Source organism: Serinus canaria, chromosome Z, assembly GCF_022539315.1.
Source record: "Serinus canaria isolate serCan28SL12 chromosome Z, serCan2020, whole genome shotgun sequence".
NCBI lineage: Eukaryota > Metazoa > Chordata > Aves > Passeriformes > Fringillidae > Serinus > Serinus canaria.
In genome coordinates, this window is record NC_066343.1 from 19,352,357 (window position 1) to 19,376,245 (window position 23,889).

At 39.7% G+C, this 23,889-nt stretch overlaps 2 protein-coding genes across 4 annotated transcripts in view; both read right to left on the bottom strand.

The window, feature by feature from the left end:
* PGGT1B (protein geranylgeranyltransferase type I subunit beta) overlaps window positions 1–14,116 on the bottom strand; it is a 37,208-nt gene extending 23,092 nt beyond the window's left edge. The window contains 3 exon segments of the mRNA XM_030236917.2: window positions 772–839; window positions 8,965–9,083; window positions 13,901–14,116. Of these exon segments, the coding sequence (XP_030092777.1) occupies window positions 772–839; window positions 8,965–9,083; window positions 13,901–14,037 (324 nt within the window). The 5' untranslated portion in view covers window positions 14,038–14,116.
* A 132-nt stretch (window positions 14,117–14,248) lies between these two features.
* On the bottom strand, window positions 14,249–22,914 carry CCDC112 (coiled-coil domain containing 112). 3 transcript variants are annotated; one of them, XM_009096340.4, is made up of 10 exons: window positions 22,856–22,914; window positions 22,410–22,525; window positions 21,220–21,332; window positions 19,520–19,609; window positions 18,143–18,218; window positions 17,171–17,561; window positions 15,982–16,389; window positions 15,149–15,244; window positions 14,534–14,649; window positions 14,249–14,454 (listed from the first exon to the last, which is right to left on the bottom strand). In XM_009096340.4, the coding sequence occupies exons 1-10, from the start codon at window positions 22,901–22,903 to the stop codon at window positions 14,424–14,426; spliced, it is 1,485 nt and encodes a 494-aa protein (XP_009094588.2). In that variant the 5' UTR covers window positions 22,904–22,914; the 3' UTR covers window positions 14,249–14,423. The 3 variants fall into 3 exon arrangements, with proteins under 3 accessions (XP_009094588.2, XP_050842773.1, XP_050842772.1); XM_050986816.1 differs by lacking the exon at window positions 22,856–22,914 and adding an exon at window positions 22,713–22,839; XM_050986815.1 differs by lacking the exon at window positions 15,149–15,244.
* Between the last annotated feature and the right edge of the window lie 975 nt (window positions 22,915–23,889).

Genomic DNA, 23,889 nt, shown 5'->3' on the forward strand with positions numbered 1-23,889 from the left:
TTCATTAGAGGGCTGGGGCACCTCTCCTATACGAACAGGCTACGAGAGTTGGGATTTGTCAGCCTGGAAAAGAGAAGGCTTTGATGAGACTTAATTGTGGTCTTCCAGTTCCTGAAGGGACCCTACAAGAAAGATGGAAAGAGAGCTTTTACCACAGCCTGCAGTGACATACAAAGGGGGGATAGCTTCAAACTGAGAGAGGGCAGGTTTAGATTACGTATTAGGAATAAACTTTTTACTGTGAGGGTGGTGAGGCATTGGAATACATTGTCCAGAGCTGTGGAATCCCCATCCCTGGAAGCATCCAAGGCCAGGCTGAATGAGATCCTGAGCAATCTGATCTAGTGGAAGGTGTCCCAGCATGCGGCAAGGAGACAGGAGCTAGATGATCTCAAGGGCCCTTTCCGGCCTGAACCTTTCTATGATACCAAAGAACAGCACGTTCTGCATCTCTTAATTAGGGCTATTCTGCCTGGCTTCTCTACCTCATGACAATTCTTCACTTAGAGAAGTTTTCCTTTGTTAGAAGAAGACCAAAGAAGGAGGAGACTGTACTGAGATAAGCCACAATTTGTGCGTCAGTTTCTTCACATATCATTCAGTATGTTTCTTATGCAAATTTCTTAAAAGTTCTGCAAACATTTCAGTATTCACAGTACAAAATACCTTGCCTTCCACACATTCTGTAATTACACAGTTTATATGATAAAAAAACCACAAGATCATTTATTGCCTAATTGAAAGCACTTCACATACAGATTCTTAACTGACCTTGGAGGGATTGAATGGCATCCCTAAATATGAAGAACCTCTGAATCCACAGCGATTCATATTTGACCCTGAAAAAGATTAAAACAATACTCAACTAAATTGTTTTGTTGAAACATTTATTATAAACCATAATTATCTAATGAGATCAAGATCTGTTAGTTTAACACTATTCACAGCCTTAATAAAGTGTGCACGTATTTCTCAGTTCCCAACCTTAGTTTGGTATCTCTCTGATTAACAAAAAAAATAAAGAAAACCACAACCAAACTTAACTTACTTATTGCTGTAGTGACAAAACACAAAGCATCAGATTTTTTTTTTTTTTTTAATTTGGTGGAAATACAGTTTGTGTCACCACAGACTTGTCTTCCATGCTCACAAGAAAAAAAGAGAAAAGGACTGCTCCCCTGGGAAAATGGCCAGAGTTAACATATTTTTTTATTCCTCTCTGGATTCATGCCTGGTAATACCATCTGTTCCCAATCAGAACTGTTTCAAGATACTTCGCAACATGTTCAAGGATAAACAATTCACAGTTTTAAGCACATTGTAGCCATCAAACATTTCTGTCAGTGACACAGTGTAATTTGTTTCAAACGCGTCATAGTACCTGAGCATGCAGCACATAGAACCATGAACTGAACCACAAGCTGTCAAGAGTTTAAGTACAGCTTTGCAGGGGTCAAACTTGCTTTCTCGTGGCAAAACCTCAGTTTACTGCTCAGTGCCTGAAACTAAAAACCTAATGAATTCCACAGTCAAACAGCAGCGGGTTGTTCTTAAATACTATCCACCTCTTTTAAGTTATTCAGCCTTTAAGCTAAAAATCCTCATGGATATTAGAGAGAAAATTGCACCAGAATAAATAAGAATGAATAGTTATATAGCTGAAAGCTCTAAGCAATATCACTATGCAATGTGGGCTACAAGCTCCGGCATAATTTAGCAGCATATTACCTTCTAATTCTAAATATACTCTGTATATATGCAAAATTTAAACTAAAAAGGTTTTATTAGCCTAAGAATTTCAACTTGGCCTGAAGTATGTAAGTTTCTCCGCCAGACAAGTCTTTGGAGCTAACTGACATGGAGCAAAACACCTGCAGTTCTCCACTTCCTCCACAGTTCAGTCAAAAGCACTTCTTAATGATTCTACACATGTAACAAAAGCAACTTCAGCCTGCTTAAAAGCTGATGTGCCATAGTCTGAACCATGCAGAGGAAACAAAAATATTAATAACTGTTTTATTTTATCATAATATAAACATTCTCAGCAGAGAACATTTGTCTATTCACTTGCAGAGTCAAAAACTTGCATTTCATGTTGCCTCAGCCTCTGGAAAGCACAAAGAGTCTTAAAGATTAATCTAAGGTCCCAAAGGACACTGCCCAAAAAAGCATCACAATTTCAAAAATGACACAATGTGAAAAAATAAATAAGAGAAGACCTAGAATTTCTGCCTGGTAAGTCATAAATTTCCTAGGTGACACCATGTGGGGGAAAAAAAATCACTCTTCATGTTCATTTTCAGTAAATTGAACCTGTGTCTTAAGTGCTTAAACAAACTAGAACCCTCACTTGAAATTATGTGAAAACCTTTTACCTAGAAAAGAGTTATTATGCTACTAACACAGCTATTCTGGCCTGCTGCAAAGGATACATGCTACAATTAAGGCAGCTCTGCAGTTGAACAGAACTCGGCTGACTGATGCTAGATGGAAGGATTCATCCCAGAAATACTGATCCTCATCACTGGCCTTTTGGAGTGTAGCTTATAATTCATTATAAAGGTAGAAATGGCAGCATGGAACCCAAGTTTGTGTGCTGTTAGTGGGTCAGTCTGATCACCTTCTGATGCTACACAAACAGATTAAAAATAAAGCACATTAATGAAATCATGATCTATTATTACTCCCTTTAGATGTTCAATTTTCATATAGTATTTCAAAACCTTTCTTGTACTACTAAACTTCTATCAACTAGGAAACAGCATTTGCAATTTTAAAATTGGATTTAAAGTTGGATTTTTAACTGTATTGCTATGAATTTTAAATCTATTTTGACACTTTTTGTCAGTACTTCTCATCTCCGACTCCAAACTTCACACCCTGGCTCCTAGGAAAAACAGAAGACCAGCACACTCTTTTAGGAAAACTTTAGGGCAAACTTTGCAGGGAATTTGATCCTGTCCTTAAATGCATTAATGTTCTTGCAATAGATGCTTCCTAGACCTTCCTAGACTATTACAAGGGAGTTGCTAAATCTGTAGTCACAGTACGTGAAGTAAAAATAGAATTCTGAGTTTGTAAAGGAAGCATTAAAACAGGAAGTGAAAACAGCTTGTTTTTAACCACATGACTCAGGAACACTGATGTAGTGTCTCAAAATGGTTTTTTAGCATCCTGTGAGCATACTAGTTGAAAATCAAATGAAAACCAAAGGCAAGTTACAGGAAATGACTGTCAGTTTATGAAAGAAACTTTACCAAGTGAAATTTCATCTTCTGTAAAGTTGGCTTTACTATTTTTATTGCAATTTACTTGTACTTCTTGTTTTATGTAACTTAGCTTAAATTAGCTTAGTATTGCTAATTAAACTCTTCACTTTCCTGAACAAAAATGGGCTGTCAGAATCAGAAATAGAATTAAAAATGAGACAGACCCAAATTAAAAGTATATGATCTCAGCCTATGTCTCTTGGGGAAAAACTGCTGGAGTGGCCAGCTCAGTTCCAGCAGAGTTTGCTGTGCCTCAGCTCAACTGCAGCTGTGAAATGGTACCACCTGCTGCTCACTTCCACCATCAACCTTACTTAGCCACTTTCTGCAGGAGCTTAAGACAGAGCAAAAAGTAACAAATACTTCATAAACTGCTGTGTAACTATTTGTGGCGGTTTGAAAGATGAAAAAATACACCTAAAAAAACTTTTCACATTTGACAACTGAAGAAAACTGACCCTTTTCCAAAACCAAAAGACTTCATGCTTAAATCAAGAACTGAAAATTTCCTGTGAAGAAAAAGATGTTACTCATATGTCCTTAAACCAGAAAGTCCTTAAGATATGTAAAGAGCTTTAAGCGATGACCATAGACAACTTTTCCTAAGCGCTTTTTTTTACAGACAGGGCATTTTTGTTATTTATATTTTATGATTTCTCTTGCATGGAAGGATTGATAAACTTTTACCACTAATTTTTCACATTCAGATTATCCATGCATTCCTCTCGCTGCAAGGCTTGTCTCCTTTTGCTAAGTACAGGAGTTTACATAAATTACTAAAATCTTATAACATATAAAAAAAATCATAGCTTTAATCATAGGTTGATTCAGTTGGTACATCCAGATAAAAGTAGGCATAAGCTCTTCTCACTGAACTAGACCTTGTAATTGCTCCTGTAAATCAAAGCACTAGACAATGCCACTAATGCAAAGTTGCATTCTCTAAAATGTCTATTATACATCCAGATAAACACTTCAAATGCAGCCATAAAAGTTATGCTGGAAGAAAATTTGCATTTCTTCTCATGAAACTCATTATCAGAAAGCTCACATGTATCGATGATTTCAAAAAAGTCAATGTCATTTTATACATTTTTGTCAGTACTGCCACATAAGAAGAAAGAATCATTAATACAAATCTGAATTTAAATTTTGATAGAAGTAAGTTTTAGGTCTGTATGTATCATGTATCATACTGGTTTTCAGTCTAGTATCCATGGGTCCTGGGGATTCAGACCAATAAATAAAATATCTTTTGGAATTCCTTTTGGTTCCATTTTTTAGTACAGCAAAGCTAGTGAAGTGTCCAGCTGTCAAAAAGTACAATTTTCTTCCTTCTCCTGTAGTGGGCTGGCATTGGCACTCCCAATCAACACAGTTCACCAATGCAACACAAAGCTAACCTTCTGTAAGATAAATAAATGCGTGTTTTCCTGCCACTGCAGCAAGTTCTCAAGCAGGGTCAAACAAATGCCACTGTTCCTGTGGGAGAGAATGGTGGATGAATATGGCCAAGCAGTGTGTGTCCACTGTGCAATTAGGTTAGTTGAGTACAAACCTCTGGATTCATTTTCTTTTAAAAGTGCTGAACTGGCCCTGAACGTGACTTGCAAGAAACTAGAATAAATCTTTCTTAAATTGCTATGAGTTGCACTTTAGTTAGTTAAAATACACTTGAAATTCTGACAAAGAGCTGCACTGTGAGAGGAAAAACAGTAAAACACTGACAAGATTTTAAGAAAAAGCAATTAGCTAAAAGAGGGTGCTTTGTCAACCCTTTCTCAATTTCACTAACACTTCAAAAAGTAACATTTTAAACTAAAAATGTATCATTTCTGCGAGGCTTGTAAAAGAACATTACCTTCCTCAAAATTAAAAAATTAAAAAACACTTTTTAAGATTTCAACTTCTTTCTAAGAGGAAACTTAGTTAAGTCTTCTTGCTGCTACCACACATAGAAAACAAAAACCACATAGTAGCTAGGCACCTAAGTAAAGCATTTTCTGAAAGGGAAGGAAAGGTAACAAAGGCCAAAATCTGGGAAAGATAAAGCCAAACTATTTAGCATGAGTTACAGAAGACAGGGGTCCTTCAAACATGCAGAAGGCAGCAGTAAGTGGAAGCATTTAGCTAAGAATGTGTTTCTGTGTGAAGCTCAGTTTGCACACAAGATGTGTTGCCATTCCCTCCTAATTAGAAATGGTATTGATCCAGTCTCCGGAAGACTTGAGCTAAACTTATGGTACCAAAAGGACATTTTTTGTTTGAATCACAGCTACAATAAACCCACAGAAGAATACCGTCTATCCTGACAGACCCTAATGTTCAGCCTCCTTAGTGCATTTTGATTAGGCTGACAGAGCATATGTTTGCCTTCTTACTCAGATCAAGATCTCAACATAAGTGTGCTTTAGTTTCAAAGGGTACAAACCACTGAAGTGAAGCTACCATTAGCCATCACACATATTACATACCAATAAATACAAACATGTCACTTAAGACTATCACAGGTTATTGCGAGACTTTATCTAAGAACTGCTTGAAACCATGAAATTCTGAATTTTCTAGCAGGTTCTGTAACACTCTGCTGTAGTGGGTTGACTCCATCCAGCATCTGAGGCAAGAAAGAGAGAAGAAGAGAAGACTCACAGAGTGAGAAAGAGACAGTTTGATAGGTGAAGCAGAAGTTGTGGGTGCACAGCAAGGCAAAGTAGGAATTAACTTACTACTTCCCATCAGCTGGGCAGGTGTATAGTTGCTTCTCAGAAAGCAGGGCCTCAGCAACTGTTAGGGTTACTCAGGAAGACAAATGCCAGAAACACAAATATTGCCCCTTTCTCCTTCTCTTCCCAAGTTTTTATTTTTATTGCTGAAAATGATGTTAGATGGTGTGGGGCGTCCCTCTGGACAGTCCTGAGGTCAGCCTGGGTCAGCTGTCCTGGCTCTGTCCCCTGCTGTATCTGCCATGGGAAAAGGAATGCAGAGGAAGCAAAAAGAGCCAGCCTTGGGTAGCATTGCTCAGCAATAGCTGAAAGACTAAAACACTCTTTTAGTACCAGGCTCAGAACACAGCAGATTAGAGGCTGCTATTAAAAAAATTAATTCTAGCCCAGCCAGTGCACCTACTACAACAGGTATGGATAAGAATAAACAGATACTACGTTTGCAGAGCACCAACTACTCTGTCTCCCATCCACTGGAAAAAAGACTCTAAGGTAGCAGTAGTTCTCAAAATAATATGAATTTACCATCTTAAAAAAATGCTTAAAATAAAAATCAAGTTAAGTGCTGTGCATAAAGGAACCTTTGGGGGGACAAACATGAAAAGCAAAGAAATTTATTTTTCTAATAAGAATTACATGAATTCTCTTTTTGACTGATACCAAATTTAGAAATTTAACCAATGATGCAATCAAGAACAAACCCCAAGATTCTGTAAAAGCACATTACTATTTAGAATGCAGCTTTTAGATTGGTTTTTTTGTGAAGACTTTCATTGAACACAATGCAGTTACTTTAGATTGGTGTAATTCATCATTATAAAAGAGTATTTTAATTTAAATTTTTATAAATCAATATTCCAGGGAAAGAGACATTTATCAGAATCCATGAAAAAAATGCTGCAATAGCATTTTTCTTTAAAAGTAAAACATTGTGCTTTCTTGGTTTAGGTTTTTGGTTTTGTTTTTTAATCTGGACAGATTCAAAGCAATCAAGCTTGCAATCTCCTCTTTAACTAGAGATGCACAAGCACTTCGAAACCAAAAACTTCAGTGATGCAGTCTAGCACAGTTTAGTCACTTCTTCAAAGAGGCCAAAAGAGGGAGTAGGAGCTCTGCTGCTGGGAGGCTGCCAATTAACAAGCACTGCACCTCCCAGGATTATAAACTAGAGAGCCAATACATTTTGCTGGAAGTAGAAATTACCAGAGTGTAGGTGTTTTCCTTCTTCACATTTAGTCATTCAATATCCAGCCTGCTGCTATCAAGCAAAAAGCAAAAAGCAAATACAAATGACCCTGAAGTTTTAGCAGTCAAGTGACCAGATAAGAGCAGTGTTATTACCAAAAGCGTAGGAAGAACAAGAGTTATTACAGTATGATACAAAAATACAGGACTGAAGGGCAGCTTGTTCTTCTAGTGAAAAGCAGATTTATTACTTGGAAAGCACAGAGTGCACTGCCAAAAGTGCCCTCCCCAAAACTCCTCTCAGTTTTATGAGGGGATGATAGCTAGAAAAAGAAGGAGCACATCTCTGCCGAACCGTCAGCCTCCACATCTGCACACTGATATTTTTACTGCCCTCCTTAGGAGGCTCCAGACAATGGCAATATGCTAAACACTGACCAGGTAGAATCCCCAGAGAATTACTGCACACTGTTGAAGACAAACAAACAGAAATGCCTGCTCTAATCTGTCTTCTTGCCAACTTCCCTCTTCTTTTGGAATCAAATCCTGAAGACTGGGATAAAAGTCACAAAGTGAGCAACTCCTAGAAACAAAGCATGTACTGTGGAAAGATTTCTTAACAGTAAGGCACAGGAACCTACTAATCATTAAAAAACTCTGTCAGAATATTTATACAATCCAAACTCCTATTTTTCAAGAATCAATCCCGGAATGCAAAACAAGAAAAAAGAAATCTATCAGAACTAGTTCCTGTGGTGGGTCTGATGGTTTCTAAATCTCCAGAGTATGAAAAAGGATTTTTATATTACTGTAAAAATAAAGCATCAGCAGTCCTGACTTCCATATACTTATTTCATAAAACTGATTTTAGAGACCTAATTTGTTGTATTTAGAGACCCTATTTGCTGTACATAATTAGAATAAATAATAGAAGGAAACACAGAATTATTTGCCTACATCCATCCAGACAGGCAGGCAACTGGAATTGCCTTTTCTCTGGAGACCACCGGCCTGGATCTGTGCCCACACCAGCATTTAACATGCCAGCACCTTCTGTCATAGAGCAGCAGTGCCTCACCCACATCTCCCTCCCTCCTTCCCACCCCTTGTAGTGCCACCAGCCATTCACCTGGGCTGCCACACAAAAAACTGCCAACATCAACTAGCCCACAGGAACAGCACCTTCCTAACTTCTGTCAAACCAACCAGGAAAGGGACATTTCCTGCGAGTTCCCTTGACAGCTTTTCTGCTATGCACCTTCCAATCTGAGGACAGCTGGGATTCAGCAGCAGCATTATTCCTTCTCAAAACCTAGGGTAAATTCAACCTTCAGAGATCTAAGGAACATCAGGCAGGGACTGTGTTTATCCTTTTTGCTTCTTATTCTTACACCTCCAAATCTCCAAAAGCTGTTGTAAAAAACCACACTTCCTGGCACTGAAGTGGAAGTCAATATAATCACTATTACACTTGTAATACTTTTACAACAAATGCATTTCTTTTAAAACCAGGTGAAACATTCCTCTGAAATGCCTAAGGTGTAACTTTATTATACTATTTTATACTGGCTGATCTTCAAATTAAATTTAGCTTTTTCTAGCTTTATTACTTATGAGGGATCTATAAACAAAATATGCTTGACATCACTACCTGAAATTATCAGGACTGCACTTCAGGAAAGTCAACCTTGTATTTTATAAAAACAAGAGTTATCCACTATTCCCCAAGTAAAAAGCAAAAGTAAAAATGTTAATATCAATAAATAAAAAACTAAAAACTCACTCACTGTCTTCTGTGGGAAGGACCTGCAGGGAATAAATCCATTCTATTATATCATCTTTGTTCACCACATCTAAGGAATCCAACATATCCAGACCAGAGAGTGCGAAAAATGCAATTGTCAACCTAAAAGAAAAAGATAAGACTTACACTTCCCACCATAAATATCATGGGGAAATTAACAAATGGTTGCAGCAACAGACACATCTGTGAATTCTCAGCCTTTGACAGAGGTGCAACACAGAGCCTAGCTTAGAGTACATGAAAGTATTGGGCAAAACTGGACTGTACAAAATAATGTTCTTTGTACTGAGAACATTTCTCTGCCTCATCAAGGTTTTTCTTATAAGCTGTCCCTCCTTTTATATAACATTATGTCAATTAAAAATTTATGTAAGGGCCTGTTTACCCAAAAGAAAACCCCACCAAAACAACCCACGATGAAATAAACTAGGTTATGATATTAACATATGGAGCACTAGTTCTCTGTGAGGAATTCTTACATGTACAATCCCCTAAATATGCATTAGGTGCATATGCAAGGTAACCCTTAACCACAGTAAGCTGCCTCTTATTGTGTCTCAAATCCAATTTCAGACGCTTAGATGTCAATATCAAACAGCAAAGCCTACTTCATAAGCAAACAATGCATAAATAGGCATACAGCATGAATTAACATCTAGAGGTACTTATTTCTGGTCCTTGGGTGTAAAGCAGCCTAGATGACTACCTTACTTAAACATCTAAAATTAAGCTTGTCACATTCAAGTATCCAACAGAGCAGTGGAGTAGCTAGCTTGCTTAATGTCCTTCTTTCCTACAACTTGCGTCCTTCCATGAACGTGTGCTATCATACCTGCTAACTAACACCTTCTTTACTGGGTTTAACTCAAACCATTGCAGCCACCCATGGCAAGACCCTCCAGTACTGCATTACTCACTCTGACAGAGCTCCAAAGCAACACCACTGGGTTAGGAAAGTGGGGGAATTTACTATGAGAGAAAATGCTCATGCAATGGTACCTTGGATGCTCTGACTCAGACTAAAGTTAGCTGGATGTTTATTTTGCCACCCACACTTGTCTGCTGATCCTTCTAGAAATTCTTGCTCTCCATACACCAGATAAGATGATGGATTGTGAAACAACTGCTATACATGCAGAAACTAAAATTCAGTATGCCAAGGAAAGCCAACAGTTGATACCAACTTTCCTTACAAGATTAAGTTGTAATTTGTATTTACCTCACAAACTGGTGAGCCACCTTGGCCAGAGGTTGGTACCTCTGAAGTGATAGATGTGGACAGGAGCCTTCACAGCCACTTAATTTCTGCATGAGGTTCTGCACCAGAACCACAAACAGTAAGACCATGTGAGTCAGCCCAAAGCACACATCCAAAAGAATTATTATAATTAAAACACAGCAGCCAAATGACAACGCAGCAGATGCTAATCTCAGTACAGTGGTACAAACTCCCAGGGTGACATTCCTAACAGCAGGCTGGTAAAATATGTATATTTACTGTCATTATTTCAAATAAATTTTTCGAGTAAACAAAAAAAAGTATGTTGCCCAAAAAAGCATTTCAATGTAGAACAAGAGTATATTTTAACCCTTCTGATGACTATGAAATTGCCTTTCAAAGTGCAACATTAACACTTCAAGGCTTATATAAACTTTTTCCATTGATTCAGAATTTGACCCTGAATAATAAATTACTAAATTTAAAAAATCACTACTTTTATTAAAAAAACAAGGAATTTACAATAAACTATTTCTTTGAAATACTGCCTGTATGTTCTAATTTTCAAAAATACCGACAATCTTTTACTAGAACTGTTAAAAAGACATTTTCACTCTATCTTACCCAGCTAAGTTACTTCCAATGAGGCACAATCATGTCAACATCAGCACTACAAACAGCTGCAAAGTCCAAAACCACAAGGCTATTCATACAACACAGACAGCAAATCTCACCTACGCTTAAAAATGCATGTATCAGATGTATGAACTTAAAAAGTGCTTTTAAATATAGTTAGGGTTCAGTTAATTTATTAAGAGTTGACTGTCTATCTACAGCATTACTAAAGAACAGCCTGTAGTGTGATGGAATTTATTTACAGTGGGCAAGAGTGTCTGGCACCACTGGTCATACACAGGTTGCAATACAGCTGTTTAGGTACTGCATCTTTACTCCATATGCTATCCTCCCTCACAGACAATTAACAGACATATGTCCTAGCAAAAGCAACTCTTAGCAGCACCTCGGGTGACAGACACATGCCAAGAAGTGTAAAACTTTTTATCTACAGCCATTTCCACAGAGGATGGCCACCACAACACTTTGGATGGCAGATTCAGATCCCTTTGTCTTCAAGCAAGGACAAAGGCTACAGTTTTACAGAAGAATTTAAAAAGCATTGGAAGTGACAAATTTGAGAAACGGATTAAGTGTGCTACAAAGAGCACCACGAAGTACCAGAATCTTAAAGACTCCGGAGACCAGAAAGTTGCATTCTCCTGCAAAACCTCACAGTGCTGACAATTAGTGTATATTAAACACTATCAATCAGAATGTTTAAAAACTACTCTTGCTGCAACTACTGTTGCAAGTGAATAACTAGAGATAAAAATAATTACAAAGGCTTTGAGGCAAGAAGTTGAGTAGAGAACATGAAATGAACTTTCTTTATTCTCCGTCATTGTTTGACAATCTACAGCTTAAGTTGGAATGCACCATTCACAGCAAGGAAAATTTCTCTACCATCCTTGTCTGGTGACAACACAGTTTTCGACTGCAGTGCAGTGGAAAAAAAAACCTGACAAATGACCTTTTATATTTATTTATTTATTTATTCATTTAACAAATCTGTCTTTAATTTAATTGAGTTCCTCCGTCTAACTCAAAATAGAACCATTCCAATTCATGAAGAGGGGAAATATGATAAAAGGGTAACAGCATTTCTTTCTACAGCTGAATCAGCTCCAGAGGTTTGCTGAAGGTTTGCTGAACTCAGTGACCTTGAACTTGGCAAAAAGGAAAACTTAAAACCCTTGCAATCAAACTGGAGATGATGCATTTACGGTTCAATCTCCCGCTCAGAATTTGTCAGGTGTACACTCCAGCAGAACATACCTACATTGTTAAGGGCCTCTGGAGATCACTGGTTCCACCTTTTGAAGAACACAGGGCCTCAGAGGAGACAACCCAGGAGCCTGAGAAGCCACATCCTCAAAGGTGACTTCCTCACTTCAATGGGCAAGCTTTTTATGGCTAACTCTTCTAACAGCAAAGAACATTTTTCCTACAGCCACACAATTCTCCCCTAAGCATCTCACTCCCATGGCCTCTGGCCCCGACACCACTGCAAACAGTACACTTCCATCTTTCTTTATAAGTAGTTTCCGACCCATGTAAGACTGTGATTAGATGCCTCCTTCTCTAGGCTGAAGACATCCCATTTCTTTAGCTCTTTTCAAATGTCAGTGGGGCTAAGGTTAGCTATTTGTGTTATTGCTCTAGTACATCTGCATGCTCTGGTCATTTTAAGGCCTATACAGAGCTAGGCACAGGATGCCTAGACTTCCCCTTGCTGTCACCTAAAATAAATGAGAAGGTAGACTGAAACATCAACTAATTTTTAATGAATAAATGATCTACAGCTCTGCAATCAAAATTCCACACAATTAGCCGGGTTTGGAAAGGACCTCTGGAGATCATCTCATATAACCCCCTTCTCCTAACGCAGCTTTACCCAGAGCAGTTTCTACAGGATTGTGTCCAGGCAGGTTTTGAATATCTCCAGGGAAGAAAACTCCACAACCTCTCTGGGCAGTCTGTTTCAGTGATCAGCCCAGTGTGAGGAATTTTTTCTCACACTGAGATGGACTTTCCAGACTTTCTGTCTGCTACCCTTTGCCCTGTCACAGGGACCACTTCAAGAGTCTGGCCCCATCCTCTCACCACCCACCCTTTAACATACTTGAATGCATTGTTAAGACCCTCTCTCAGTCATCTCTTCTTCTTGAGGCTGAACAGGCCCAGCTCACCCAACCTTTCCTCACAGGACAGATGCTCCAGTCCCTTAACCATCTTCTAAGATCTCTGCTGGCTCCTATCCAGCAGTTCCATTTCTAACTTTTCAATATGAAGTTGTGTTATTTCACACACAGCTCCGCACTATCTGTTCTAGTCCTTACATGTTTATGCCATGTGTTTGTGCTCTCAACCAAAATAAAGCAGGATGATCTGATCAAAGCAATGGAGCTTTCCGCACAGGATGACTTGCCAGACATTATAAAGTGGAAGGAATCTTACTATTTTATTAGCTGAATAAGATTATCAAACAAACCACTTGTCTCCAATATTTTATCAAGTGCAGCTTGATAATCACATTACAGGTATTATTACACTTCCGATGTAAGAATACAAAATAAGTAATTCTGAAGCCATGAGAAGAACATATTTCACTAGTATTTTCTCTTTTATACTAGGTAATGAACAGTTAAAAATATTTGTTACAAGAAGAGAAGTCTTCTGCGCGCCGAAGTAAAGCTTAGGTGATTTATTTAAAATGGCTTCCAAGGCAGATTAAGAGAGTGAAGCACTGGATTTAAAACAGATTAGAAGGATCAACAAGTCTTCCCTCGTGGATGTCAAGGAGTTTACGCGAGCGGCGAAAACACCCCTACACTAACACATATTTTTTGAGAGCGACTGATGGTGGGCAGATTTACAGGGATGTTTTTCCTTCCGGCCGCGGGGCGCTGCTCCCGGCGGCGGGAGACGACAGCGCTCCGGGAGGGGCTTCCCGTCACCGCGACCGCCCGACGGGAGGGGAGCTCGGCCGGGCCCGGCCGGGCGGGGGGCGCCGGGCGGACAGTGCGGCGCCCGTCCCGCCTCCCGCCGCGCGGCCCGCCGCTGAAGCTCGGCCCGGGGCTACCTGCTGGTCTCCAGGGACGAGTAGCGCTCGGGCAGGATCTGGAGGCACCGCTGGAAGAAGCGCACGTGCCGCTCCCGCAGGAAGTCCAGCCGCTCCGGCTCCCCCGGGCACGGCGACGCCGCCGCCGCCATCTCCATCTCGCCGCTGCAGCCCGCGCCCGGCGCGCCCGGATCACGTCACCCGCGGCGCCCACCCCGGGGCGGGGAAACGGAAGGGGGAAGCGGCGGCGAAAGGGAAGGGGGGAAAGGGAAAGGGGGAAGGAAACGGGGGAGAGGGAGGGGGCTCCTCAGTGCACTGCGGCGGGGGCCGGGGTGGCGACCCCACGCTTAAGGAGCCGCCACAACCAGCTGCGGGGTGAAGGCGCTTTTAATGCCAAGGGACATCACGGCCGGTGTGACAGCCGGCGTGTCAAACCCGACACTCGCAAAATACAGAGGTAATACACGGCATGGGACAGGCCGGCTCTGTGCCGGGAAGTGCTGGCTGCTGCTCCATACTGCGGCAGGGACAGGCTGGCGCGCAGCTAGGACCCTCCTCTCCAGGCTGGGACAGCTCTGACAAGAAAACAAAAAAAAGCTTGAGGTATAAAAGTGTGCTTGTGTCATGCTGCACGTCCATCGGTCCCCTCCTCACCTCTGAGAAACGCGCAACAGCGGTTCTGCAGCTGCTGATGCCATCTCTTGACTGCGTTCCTCCCCCTTGGAAGGTCTGTTCCACCTGGATCGGTCTCTGGTGACCCGAACCTCGACCTCAAGAGTGAAACAAACAACCAAAAATAACTGGCCTTTTTCGTTCATCACAAAAGGAGTTCCATGATGCTCACTGGGTGTTCACTGTAGAAGACAGTGACACCACTTGCTCTCATTAAATTTTAATAATTTAATAATTTAAAAGGTTAAACTCTTGTTAAACCCAGTATATGCAAAATGCTTCTGGGAGACAGCCTACTAATGGTAGAAAACTATTTGAGAAAATGAAAGCCACCACCCATATTGGAGCTCACTTTTATAGGCCCTAACCAGTGAAATTCTACTGTGAGAGACATAAATTCTAGGGATTTCCTCCTATTTTTTTAAAACAGGAACAACTATGCCTGCTGCAATTCTGTCTACTGATAACAGGCATGACTTTTTGTCTTCCTTTATCAACCACTTGGATAATTTAAAACAATTGCTTTTTAGATCAATGAAAAGAAACTATGCTTAAACCACCAAGCTGCACACATCCCTGGTTAAAACAGAAAGTTACCTTCTCTCTTAACTTTGCCAATCTTTTTTCGTTTTCTTGTTTCTCTATCTCTTTAGTGTGTTTCTGTAGAACCCTTAGCTCCAGTTTATGTAGATCCTGAAACATAATGAGTGGAAAAGCAAACTTTCTTTGGAAGTAAAACAAATTATGTAAAAATATACATGTAGCCTTTTCACAGCTTTTTTTTGTTTGTTTAGTTTTATTTATTTTTGGATGTTTTTTTGTTTATGTTTTGAAGTTACTGTAACAGTAAAAAATAAGGTTTCACTAGGTAGCTTTATGCTATAGCTTGTCCTGCACAAACAAATTATAGTTAGGTGGCTCTGAAATAAAAAAGTAGTTCATACTCTGTTTATAAAACTTTAGTATGAAGGCTGACAATAATACCAATTCTCCAGTAATTACATTTACATTGATATGGGATCTGACTTTGCCTAACAGATACTGAAACCTGCAGGATATTCAAACAACTCTTTCTACTTCCCATCTGAATAGAGCACTCAGTTCCTCTGAAGTCTCGTTAGCAGCACAGCCCAAGTAGTTTTTCTCAAAAAATTATTTACTGAAGAAATAAAACCACTTCTATATGGATAAAGAAATGTGAGCTTGAGTAATCCTGCAGAATTCAGTATCTACTGAAGAAAAGGAGCATCTTTGTCTAAAATCAGCTTTTATACTGTTTATCTGCAGTAGATGCTGTTATTTGTAATGAATCAATAACGGATTTTGATGAACGGTACCTGGATTTTAAAACCTGTTTAACTGATTATATTGTAGTAGGACGTATCAAATTTAAAACAATGACATGCAAAAATGGAGGTGAAATTACGCACATGCTCTTGAAACTTAGAAATTTCTTCTGCAGCAATTTTCTTTCTTCCCTCCGTTTCAGCTTTCTCTTTCTTCTCATTTTCAAGCTTTTCAAGTTCCTCCTTTACTTTTTTTTCCAAGGTATTCCTTTCCAGCAGTAACTTCACATGGCTTAGGTGCTCTTTTTGTTGCTTTTTCTCCTTCTCTTCTAGTTTTAGTTGTGATGCTTGATCTACTGCAAATGCTACTACTTTCTGTTTCTTCCAGACTTCAACTGCAGCTTGTTTTCTTTTTCTTTCTTCTTCTGCTTTTTGCTTCTGAGCTTCTTCACGCTGTAGCCATCTTTCCTTAAGCATTTTTTCTGATTTCTCTTTATCCTTCAAGTTGCTTTCTTTTTCTTTCTGCTGCTTTTCTTTCCACTTTTTAATTGACTGTAAGAGACCACAGGAAAAAAAAATCTAAGGTTTTCATGAAAATTTTACATATTCATATGGATTCAGTCTGATGAAGACATTTGTTCCAAGAACACAAAATGCACATAGGAATTAAAAGTCTACTGAAGGCAAAACCTAAAACCAAGAACCACCTAGATGTGTTTTCTCTTTTTTCTATTTTGTGGATAACACAAGCAGGTTTAACAGATGTCTACTAAAACTGTTTCAGTTACAGCAATCCTAATAACTTCGGGTAGTTACGAACGTTGATGCAATATACTTTTAATGCAAACGTATTTCAGTTCTTGCTTTCTCTCCAACTGATTTTATAGTAGGTCTTATGCCAGTATATCTTATATTACTTAGAAAGTTCTTGAGGGAATCATAATTCTGCATGTCAGTCTTTCTTAGGTGTATTGCTTACACAGTGAGACACACATTCTTAGAGACATATGTAACAGGAAGACAGGATCACTAACTGCTCTGGGCTTGGCACCTAACTTGCTAGATCACTAATTTCAAAAGCATTTGTAATATACTTTGGCAATACACAGGCCACTTCTCTGTGTTGTTAGGTCTTTCCCTATTTGTAATTTTTTATTAAAGACAAATACTTTGGCGGGTTGGGGATGCTAAAGACCTCAGTTACATACCATCAACTGTAAGAGAAATCTGCCTAGCACTACAACCCAAGAGGCAGATACAAAGACAAGAGAGTATGCATTTAAAAAATAAGTATATTTTCTGAAATCTTCAAAAGCCTAAGGGGTTGTTTTACCTCTTTCTTTCTTTCATGTAAAATTATGTATTCTTGATACCATTTGTCATGCTGTTCTATATCTTCTTTTGTTCTTCCGCTGAGATACTCAAGGGCTTCATCCACGTAAGACAGCCTTCCTTTGTATTTTGTCCGTATTTTCAGAAAATTTTGATGATCATAATCATCCCAGCCTCCTTGCCGCCCCCCTGTTCGCTGAAGAAATTTTTCAAACTCTATTACTTCTTTGGGTAGATGATTTTCCAGTGTTTTATCAACTGTGACCCTGGCTGATGGTAACTTCCAAACTTTTTCTGCTGTTGAGCTCCCTAATGCCCACAGTTCCACTTTTCTCTCAAAGAGACTGAGCTCATTAATGACAGCCTTTTCCTCTTTCAAAAGCTGTTGATACCTGAAAAGAGACAAACACTGAAATGTAAGGAAAAAAAATCCAGTATTCATTGTCCATTCACAAAAAAATGAATTTTGGAATTGTTCAATGTCACACAAGAGCTATTCTTTAAAGATTAAGAACAGAAGTGGTAACAGCACAGTTGTAATGATCCGGTAATAAAGCCTTGCACAATGGGAATTAAGTTACCCTTTTACTGAAAGAACACATTTATGGCATGCATACAATTAACTCAATCGCCTCCTGACGCCAGTAGAAGGAAAAAGAAACCCCCCAAACCCGATCAGAAAACACAACAGCAACAAAAAAACCCCCCACAATCTAATCTCTTCTACAGCCTCTCTAAAAAGCCTACTCACAGGCAAATCGCTGTTACACTGGAATGCTGCAATAGCTGTGTAAACACCCTCTCTAAAAGTCAGTTTATCCAGATTCTAACTCTGACAGTTTGTGCTTTGACTTACATACCACAGGAATCACTACCAAAAGAGTAAATCATAAGTACAGTTTGCTAGGTTAATGCAAAGTTTTCATTGTGTTTTACAACAGCCGTTTTTCTAGGAGCTGAAGCATATACATACATTTGCCTCTGTTCCTCTTTAAAAGCATTGATTGCATTTTCTATTTCTTCCATCATTTCCTTGATCTTGTCAACAACTAAAAAGGAAAAGAAGAAAAAAAGCATATAACTTAAGAAGCCTGTGTTATTTATCAGCACTATCCAGAAATGCAGGACTTGTGGAGACCTTCAGGATACCTATCTCAGTGTACAAAAAACCATGCATTTCCATCTCAAACAGCCTTAAAAGACAAATTCTTATTTATTCAAAAGGTGTGTTTATGAAAGGACTTAGCTAACTGGATGCAAATGCCAATATAAATGTTTATTTCCCTTAAAGAAGTCTCACCTTGACTAACCTTCAACTGATGATCAAACTAGATCATTATTCTAGAGTTCCACTTGCGTTTCTTACAGCAATGCAATTAATGACTTAAGCACACTCATCTCTGGTTTATACTACATTACAGCATCCTATTTAAACTGCAGACAACTACTTCTACAAAGCTGACAAGGATACTTCAGAGTAAGACTTTGTCCTCTACTGTCAGCATTCTGTAGTCCTGACCTAAGATGGTAATACAGCTGTCCAGAGAAGATGTATTTTTCAGTGGAAGAAAATCTGCCCATTAGATTAGATTGTATTATTAGACTAAAATCTCTTTTAAATCAGCCCAGCATCTCTATGGGCACACTGAATGCAATTCAACTAATCTGTATTTTGGTAAAGTTATATAAACTAATTTTTCAGCTTTGATGCCTTGCTAGTTCTTAGTATGTTAACTGACAGTTTAAGTAGATAATGAATTTTTTAATAGATAAAGCACTGAATAAATGAAATGAGATGCATTTTATCTAGTATCAGAAAGCCCTCAGGTAGTAGGAGGCCCACATCCTGAGCTCCGCAAAAGGTAGTAGCTACCACAGAAAGATGGTTCTTTCAGAACCTATTTCCCAAAAGTTTTAAAACATCCAAACTGAACAAAGTGCTGCAGCATTTCCTGTGGAATATTCCAGTTTACATTTCAATCTGATGGCTAGAAATGCGTTCCCTTTAGAACGCACTCTGTGACCTCTTACCAGATCAAAGGGGTTACATGGCAGTAGAATACCAAGCTTATTTTGCATAAGGCAAATGTTACAGAAATCTGGCTTTCAACAACCTCAAGGAACAAACACACACCACTTGTAAGACCAAGTAAGTTTCTGTTTCCACACAGAACTGCACAGTCTTTTACCATTACTTAGGTTTCTGCCATTTCTAGTTTTAGTCTTCCCTTTCCAGATTCTGCAAAATCTTAAGTACTGGAGGAGTATCCCAAGTCTGCAGGAGAAAGACAACTATGCAAGAAACCTGTCTGTAGATGAAAATGTTTTTAAACCTGTCATCTTGACTTACACTCTGGTGTAGGCTTCACATCTTTCAATTGCTGCTGAAGTCTCTTCACGTTGTTTTGTATTTTTGATAGCTGCTGCAGGATTTTAGCTTCTGTTAAACAAAATAAGGTGCTGATAGTTCTAACAGTTTCTTTGTTCATTACATTCAGTAAAAGAATAAGAGCAATGAAGTGTCCAAAATAAAGCAGGGGTTTGATCTAAGCAGGGACACAAATTCTGTTTGATGATAACAAACTGTCATAGTACTAAGCACTTTAACTGGTAGTTGCATGTAGCTGACCACATGGTCTGTGTTAGCTCCCTACTACACAGCATCTGCAGATTTTAAAATTAGTAGCTGCTATTTCTAAAGGAGAACTTTGAGAATATTGCCTATGCAGGTGATAGCTTCTAGAGTTTGGAGGCAGACTTTGACCTAGGCTTCAAAACATCCACTTATGAAGAGAAAACAAACTCTGAAAGTGTATATGAATGTACTACTTCAACAAGATGCATTTATTTGTTGAGTTAAATAGTGAAGAATCAAGGCTTTCATGCGCTCCAAGCATGTGTGCACTTTACTTGTATTGTTACCACTGGGCTCCTCGTGAGTCCATAAATACACTGCCGAAGAGGATGAAGTTCTGGCTACATCTCAGATACTAAGGACCTGTACTTTCTATCCTAAAAGACTTGAATTAGGGAAAGTACAAGTTCCTGCTGAGACCACAGAAAATTTTACAGCATACAGATCATGCTGAAAGACCTCAACAAAGTAAATGGGAACGGGGGGGGGGGGGGGGGGGGGGGCAGTGTACACACTTTTGTATCATTTAGGATACACTCCTTCACATCTGACATGTAGCGCTCTCATCACTGTCCTCTTTATTATCTCATGGCATCATTTCCATCCATATGCCATGCTCCCTTCTTACTCATAGAAAAAAATTTCTGAACTTGTTAGCTTAGTCATTCCTCAAAAATGTACATTTCTTAAAGACTGCAAGATGCAAAGGACATTTTAAGATTCCTTAAAGAAAAGGCACACATCAGAACACATGCAAATTTGTAAGAAAATATACTTTTAATTGTTTCTACATCCCTTTTCTTTCATCAACTTATTTTGATCTGTATCAGATAGCATATCATGATTTATGTGATTATTGTTGAAAGAATTCAACTACTGTGAGTAAAGGGAGTAACTTTTTTTTTTTTAACTGCATTATAGTCTGTAAGTGGAACAGATACTGTAGCACAGACTGTGTACCAACTCACAGCACTATTTGAACTAGGAATATTCATTGCCCAAAACCTCAAAAAATGTAAACACAGAACAGTTAAAGGGATACTTAAAGACAACAATCAGTGTGTGAATGTTGAGGTACGAATATTTTTACGGTACCTTAGCTGGGCTATATTAGGTTTTGCAATATACACACAAAATTGATTCCAAGTTTCTTGAACAGGACCTTTCCACCACAGTGGTTTTACATTGAAGATTAAAAGATCACAGTGAGTAACACATGAGGCCCAAACTGTTTATGCTTCTGAATTTTGCAGTGAACTGTTTATAAGCACAGTTTCCACACTTACCAGTATCCATCTTCCATCTAAACTGATCTCTCTCTACTACTGATTTTTAACCTATTTACAAAAACTACAGCATATTAAAAAAAAAAAAAAAAAAAAAAAGCAAATAAGCCCAAATAAAACCTCACTTACTTTCCATCTTCCTGCTGACAGTCATGCTGTGGTCCAGCTCCTCAAGTAATCTGTATCCTACCCTGAAATCACTCTTCCTGTTATAAAGGTTGTCTTTTTCTATATTTGCAAGCCTAGGAAGAAAGGGTGCCACAGTAAGTAACTCCCAGCGAAGCCCCAAGATTTTCCAAGGTTAGTGTGCAGGCTGTGTTAACAGGACTGTCTTAGATTTTATATAAATCCCTGGTTTGTTCTACAACTGTTTTCAAGGAAAATATTTCTGAGCTATAGGACTATACAAGATTTTTAACAAGAAGTTAAAAAGGAAATCACCTCAGTGGCATGCAGTGGTTTACACAGTGAAATTTTATGTGCACGCATTCTCTCTGGGAGCCTTGCCAGAGTTTTCCTGGGGAAGTGCAGGCAGACAGGCTGTATTAATGCAGTGGCACGCCTAGATGGAGCCCCAGCACAGGCAGCATTACAGAGGGACACTGAGCCACAGTTAAATGGCATGCCTCACTTCAAACGGCTTGGGAACATTTACATTACCCAGCAGTCAAATTTTCAGCTGCAACCCAGAATCCAGGGTAATCAAGGTGAACTCGATTCAGACAACACTGGTGTGAGACTTAAGAGCCCTGTTCAATCAGGATTCAGACCTGCAAACCTCTCCTTCAGTCAGACGGCTGCATTAGCTATTTCCCAGAAAGCTCCAGAAGAAAACTCCCTGTTCTTTCAGCTGCCAGTGTATTTGTCATCAGCACTTGGTCAAGATGTGGGGAAGCAGATTTAAATCATTTCTGTGCCTGAGCTGTCTTGACCCCTCGTTTTTCAAAACAGTGGCCTAGGTATTCTAGATGAAGTCTTTCAATCTTCTGTGGCTGCAGTTCCCCTTTTGTTGGTATGTCTTAAGGGCTGTAGGTCATTAGAGGGTAAGCACAGCTAAGCACGAAGACTGAGAACTCAATTGTGCCTCACACATTTCATTTTTTGGTGCACCATAAGTCCAAACAGTAATTCAAACAACAGGGCATTTTGGAGCTCATAAGCCTATCCTGAGCTATTGTAATAACCACAACAATTTGAGCTCTTGAAAAGGATACCTTTGGCCTAAAGATTTCATTACCCTATGTTCTTTGAACCTTGAGTTAATAATGCTATCTCCAGAACAGAATGAAAACGTACTTATGATAAAGTGTTTAACTTACTGAGCTTTTAGCTTTTCTGCAGTTCTTAAGAATTCAACTTTCTTAGCTCGTTCAGCTTTGATCTTCCCGCTCTGAGCCTGACGGCCAGCACCTGCAGTACTGGAACAGCTCTCATTCTGTAGATAACAAAACCAATTGTTATTAACCTTTTTTTTTTTTTTTTTAATGCTTGTTGGTTACTTTCAAGCAGACAACACCCCAGAGCAGAGCTCGGTTTTCTACTGGCGCGATTTAAGTAACTTTAAGCGGCAGGGGCACGAAGGTGGAGCGAGGGTTGTGACACGCCCGCACACTCGAACGCACAGTTCAACAGAGAAACGCCGAGCCCGCCACACCGAAAGGCTGTCTCAGGCGCTGGGCACCGCGGCCAGCCCGACACACCCGCGCAGCCCGGGGCTCCTCCGGAAGGCTGAGCTCCGCCAGGCCGGGGTGCCGGCGGCCTTTACCTGCAGCCGCCCGGCCGCCGCCGCCAGCGCCGGGGCCAACGCGGCCATGTTGCCGCCGGCCCGCCCAGGGGAGGGGCGAGCGCGCACCTCCCTGCTGCCATTAACTCCTTCCTTCCTTCCTTCCTTCTTTCCTTCCTTCCTGTGCCCTCTCTGAGCCAGGTTCTACTTATGTTCCAGTGCTTGTATGGAGTGCTTCCTTCAGGACACCGGGATATACCCTCATTGGCCTGTCAGAATGTGGAGAGTTCCACATGATTCAATGAATTCTTGGGGGCCGGCTCTGAGGATCTTGTTTCTCACTCATGTATGCAAGTCAGACTTTCAAATGAATGGTCATTTAGCATTTCTGTGGAACAGAAATTATTATTTATCTGGTGGCTTTCCTGATAGAGAGGTTTTAGGAACCGGTGTTTTCCCGGCTGCAGGGCACAAACGCATCCCCAGGTGCTGCCCGAAGGGCTGTGCTGAGGACATTGTATTGCCTAATTGATGTTCTTAACAGCACTTTCCAGATACATTTTTCCTCTTTGTATTTCAGGACTAGTTCTCTTGGCAAATTGTTCCTATTTTGCTGAATAGGAATTAAAAAGTAAAGGCGAGAACATTTCAAAGCCTGGAAGTACTCTTCAGCATAAAATAAAGAGGGTTGTTCTCTCAGATTGCTACCTGAAAAGCTTGTAAAAGTATTCTCAGCTATGTTTCAAAGTCCTCCTTGCCCCTTTAAAGTATTGGGTGTAAGAGAAAAAAGTAAGTTATGTTAGCCTTTGTTTTCTTCTAGTGGTTGTCAGCCCTTCCAAGTTCCCTGTTGCTGTGAGCAGCAAGCTGGTCACCTGTTGGGGACAGCTCAGCAGGAAGCACCTTTTTTCAGAAAGTGCTTTAATACGGTGTTTCCCCTCATAGTGTAACTCAGGTACTGCTCAGTTGTGCGCCAGTTCCTGGCTAGGCAATCTTTATGACTATTTTACTTTACTTGTGAATTACTCTGAATCCTGAGGACTTTACAGTGTTGTTCTGGAAACCAAATGAAGGGATAT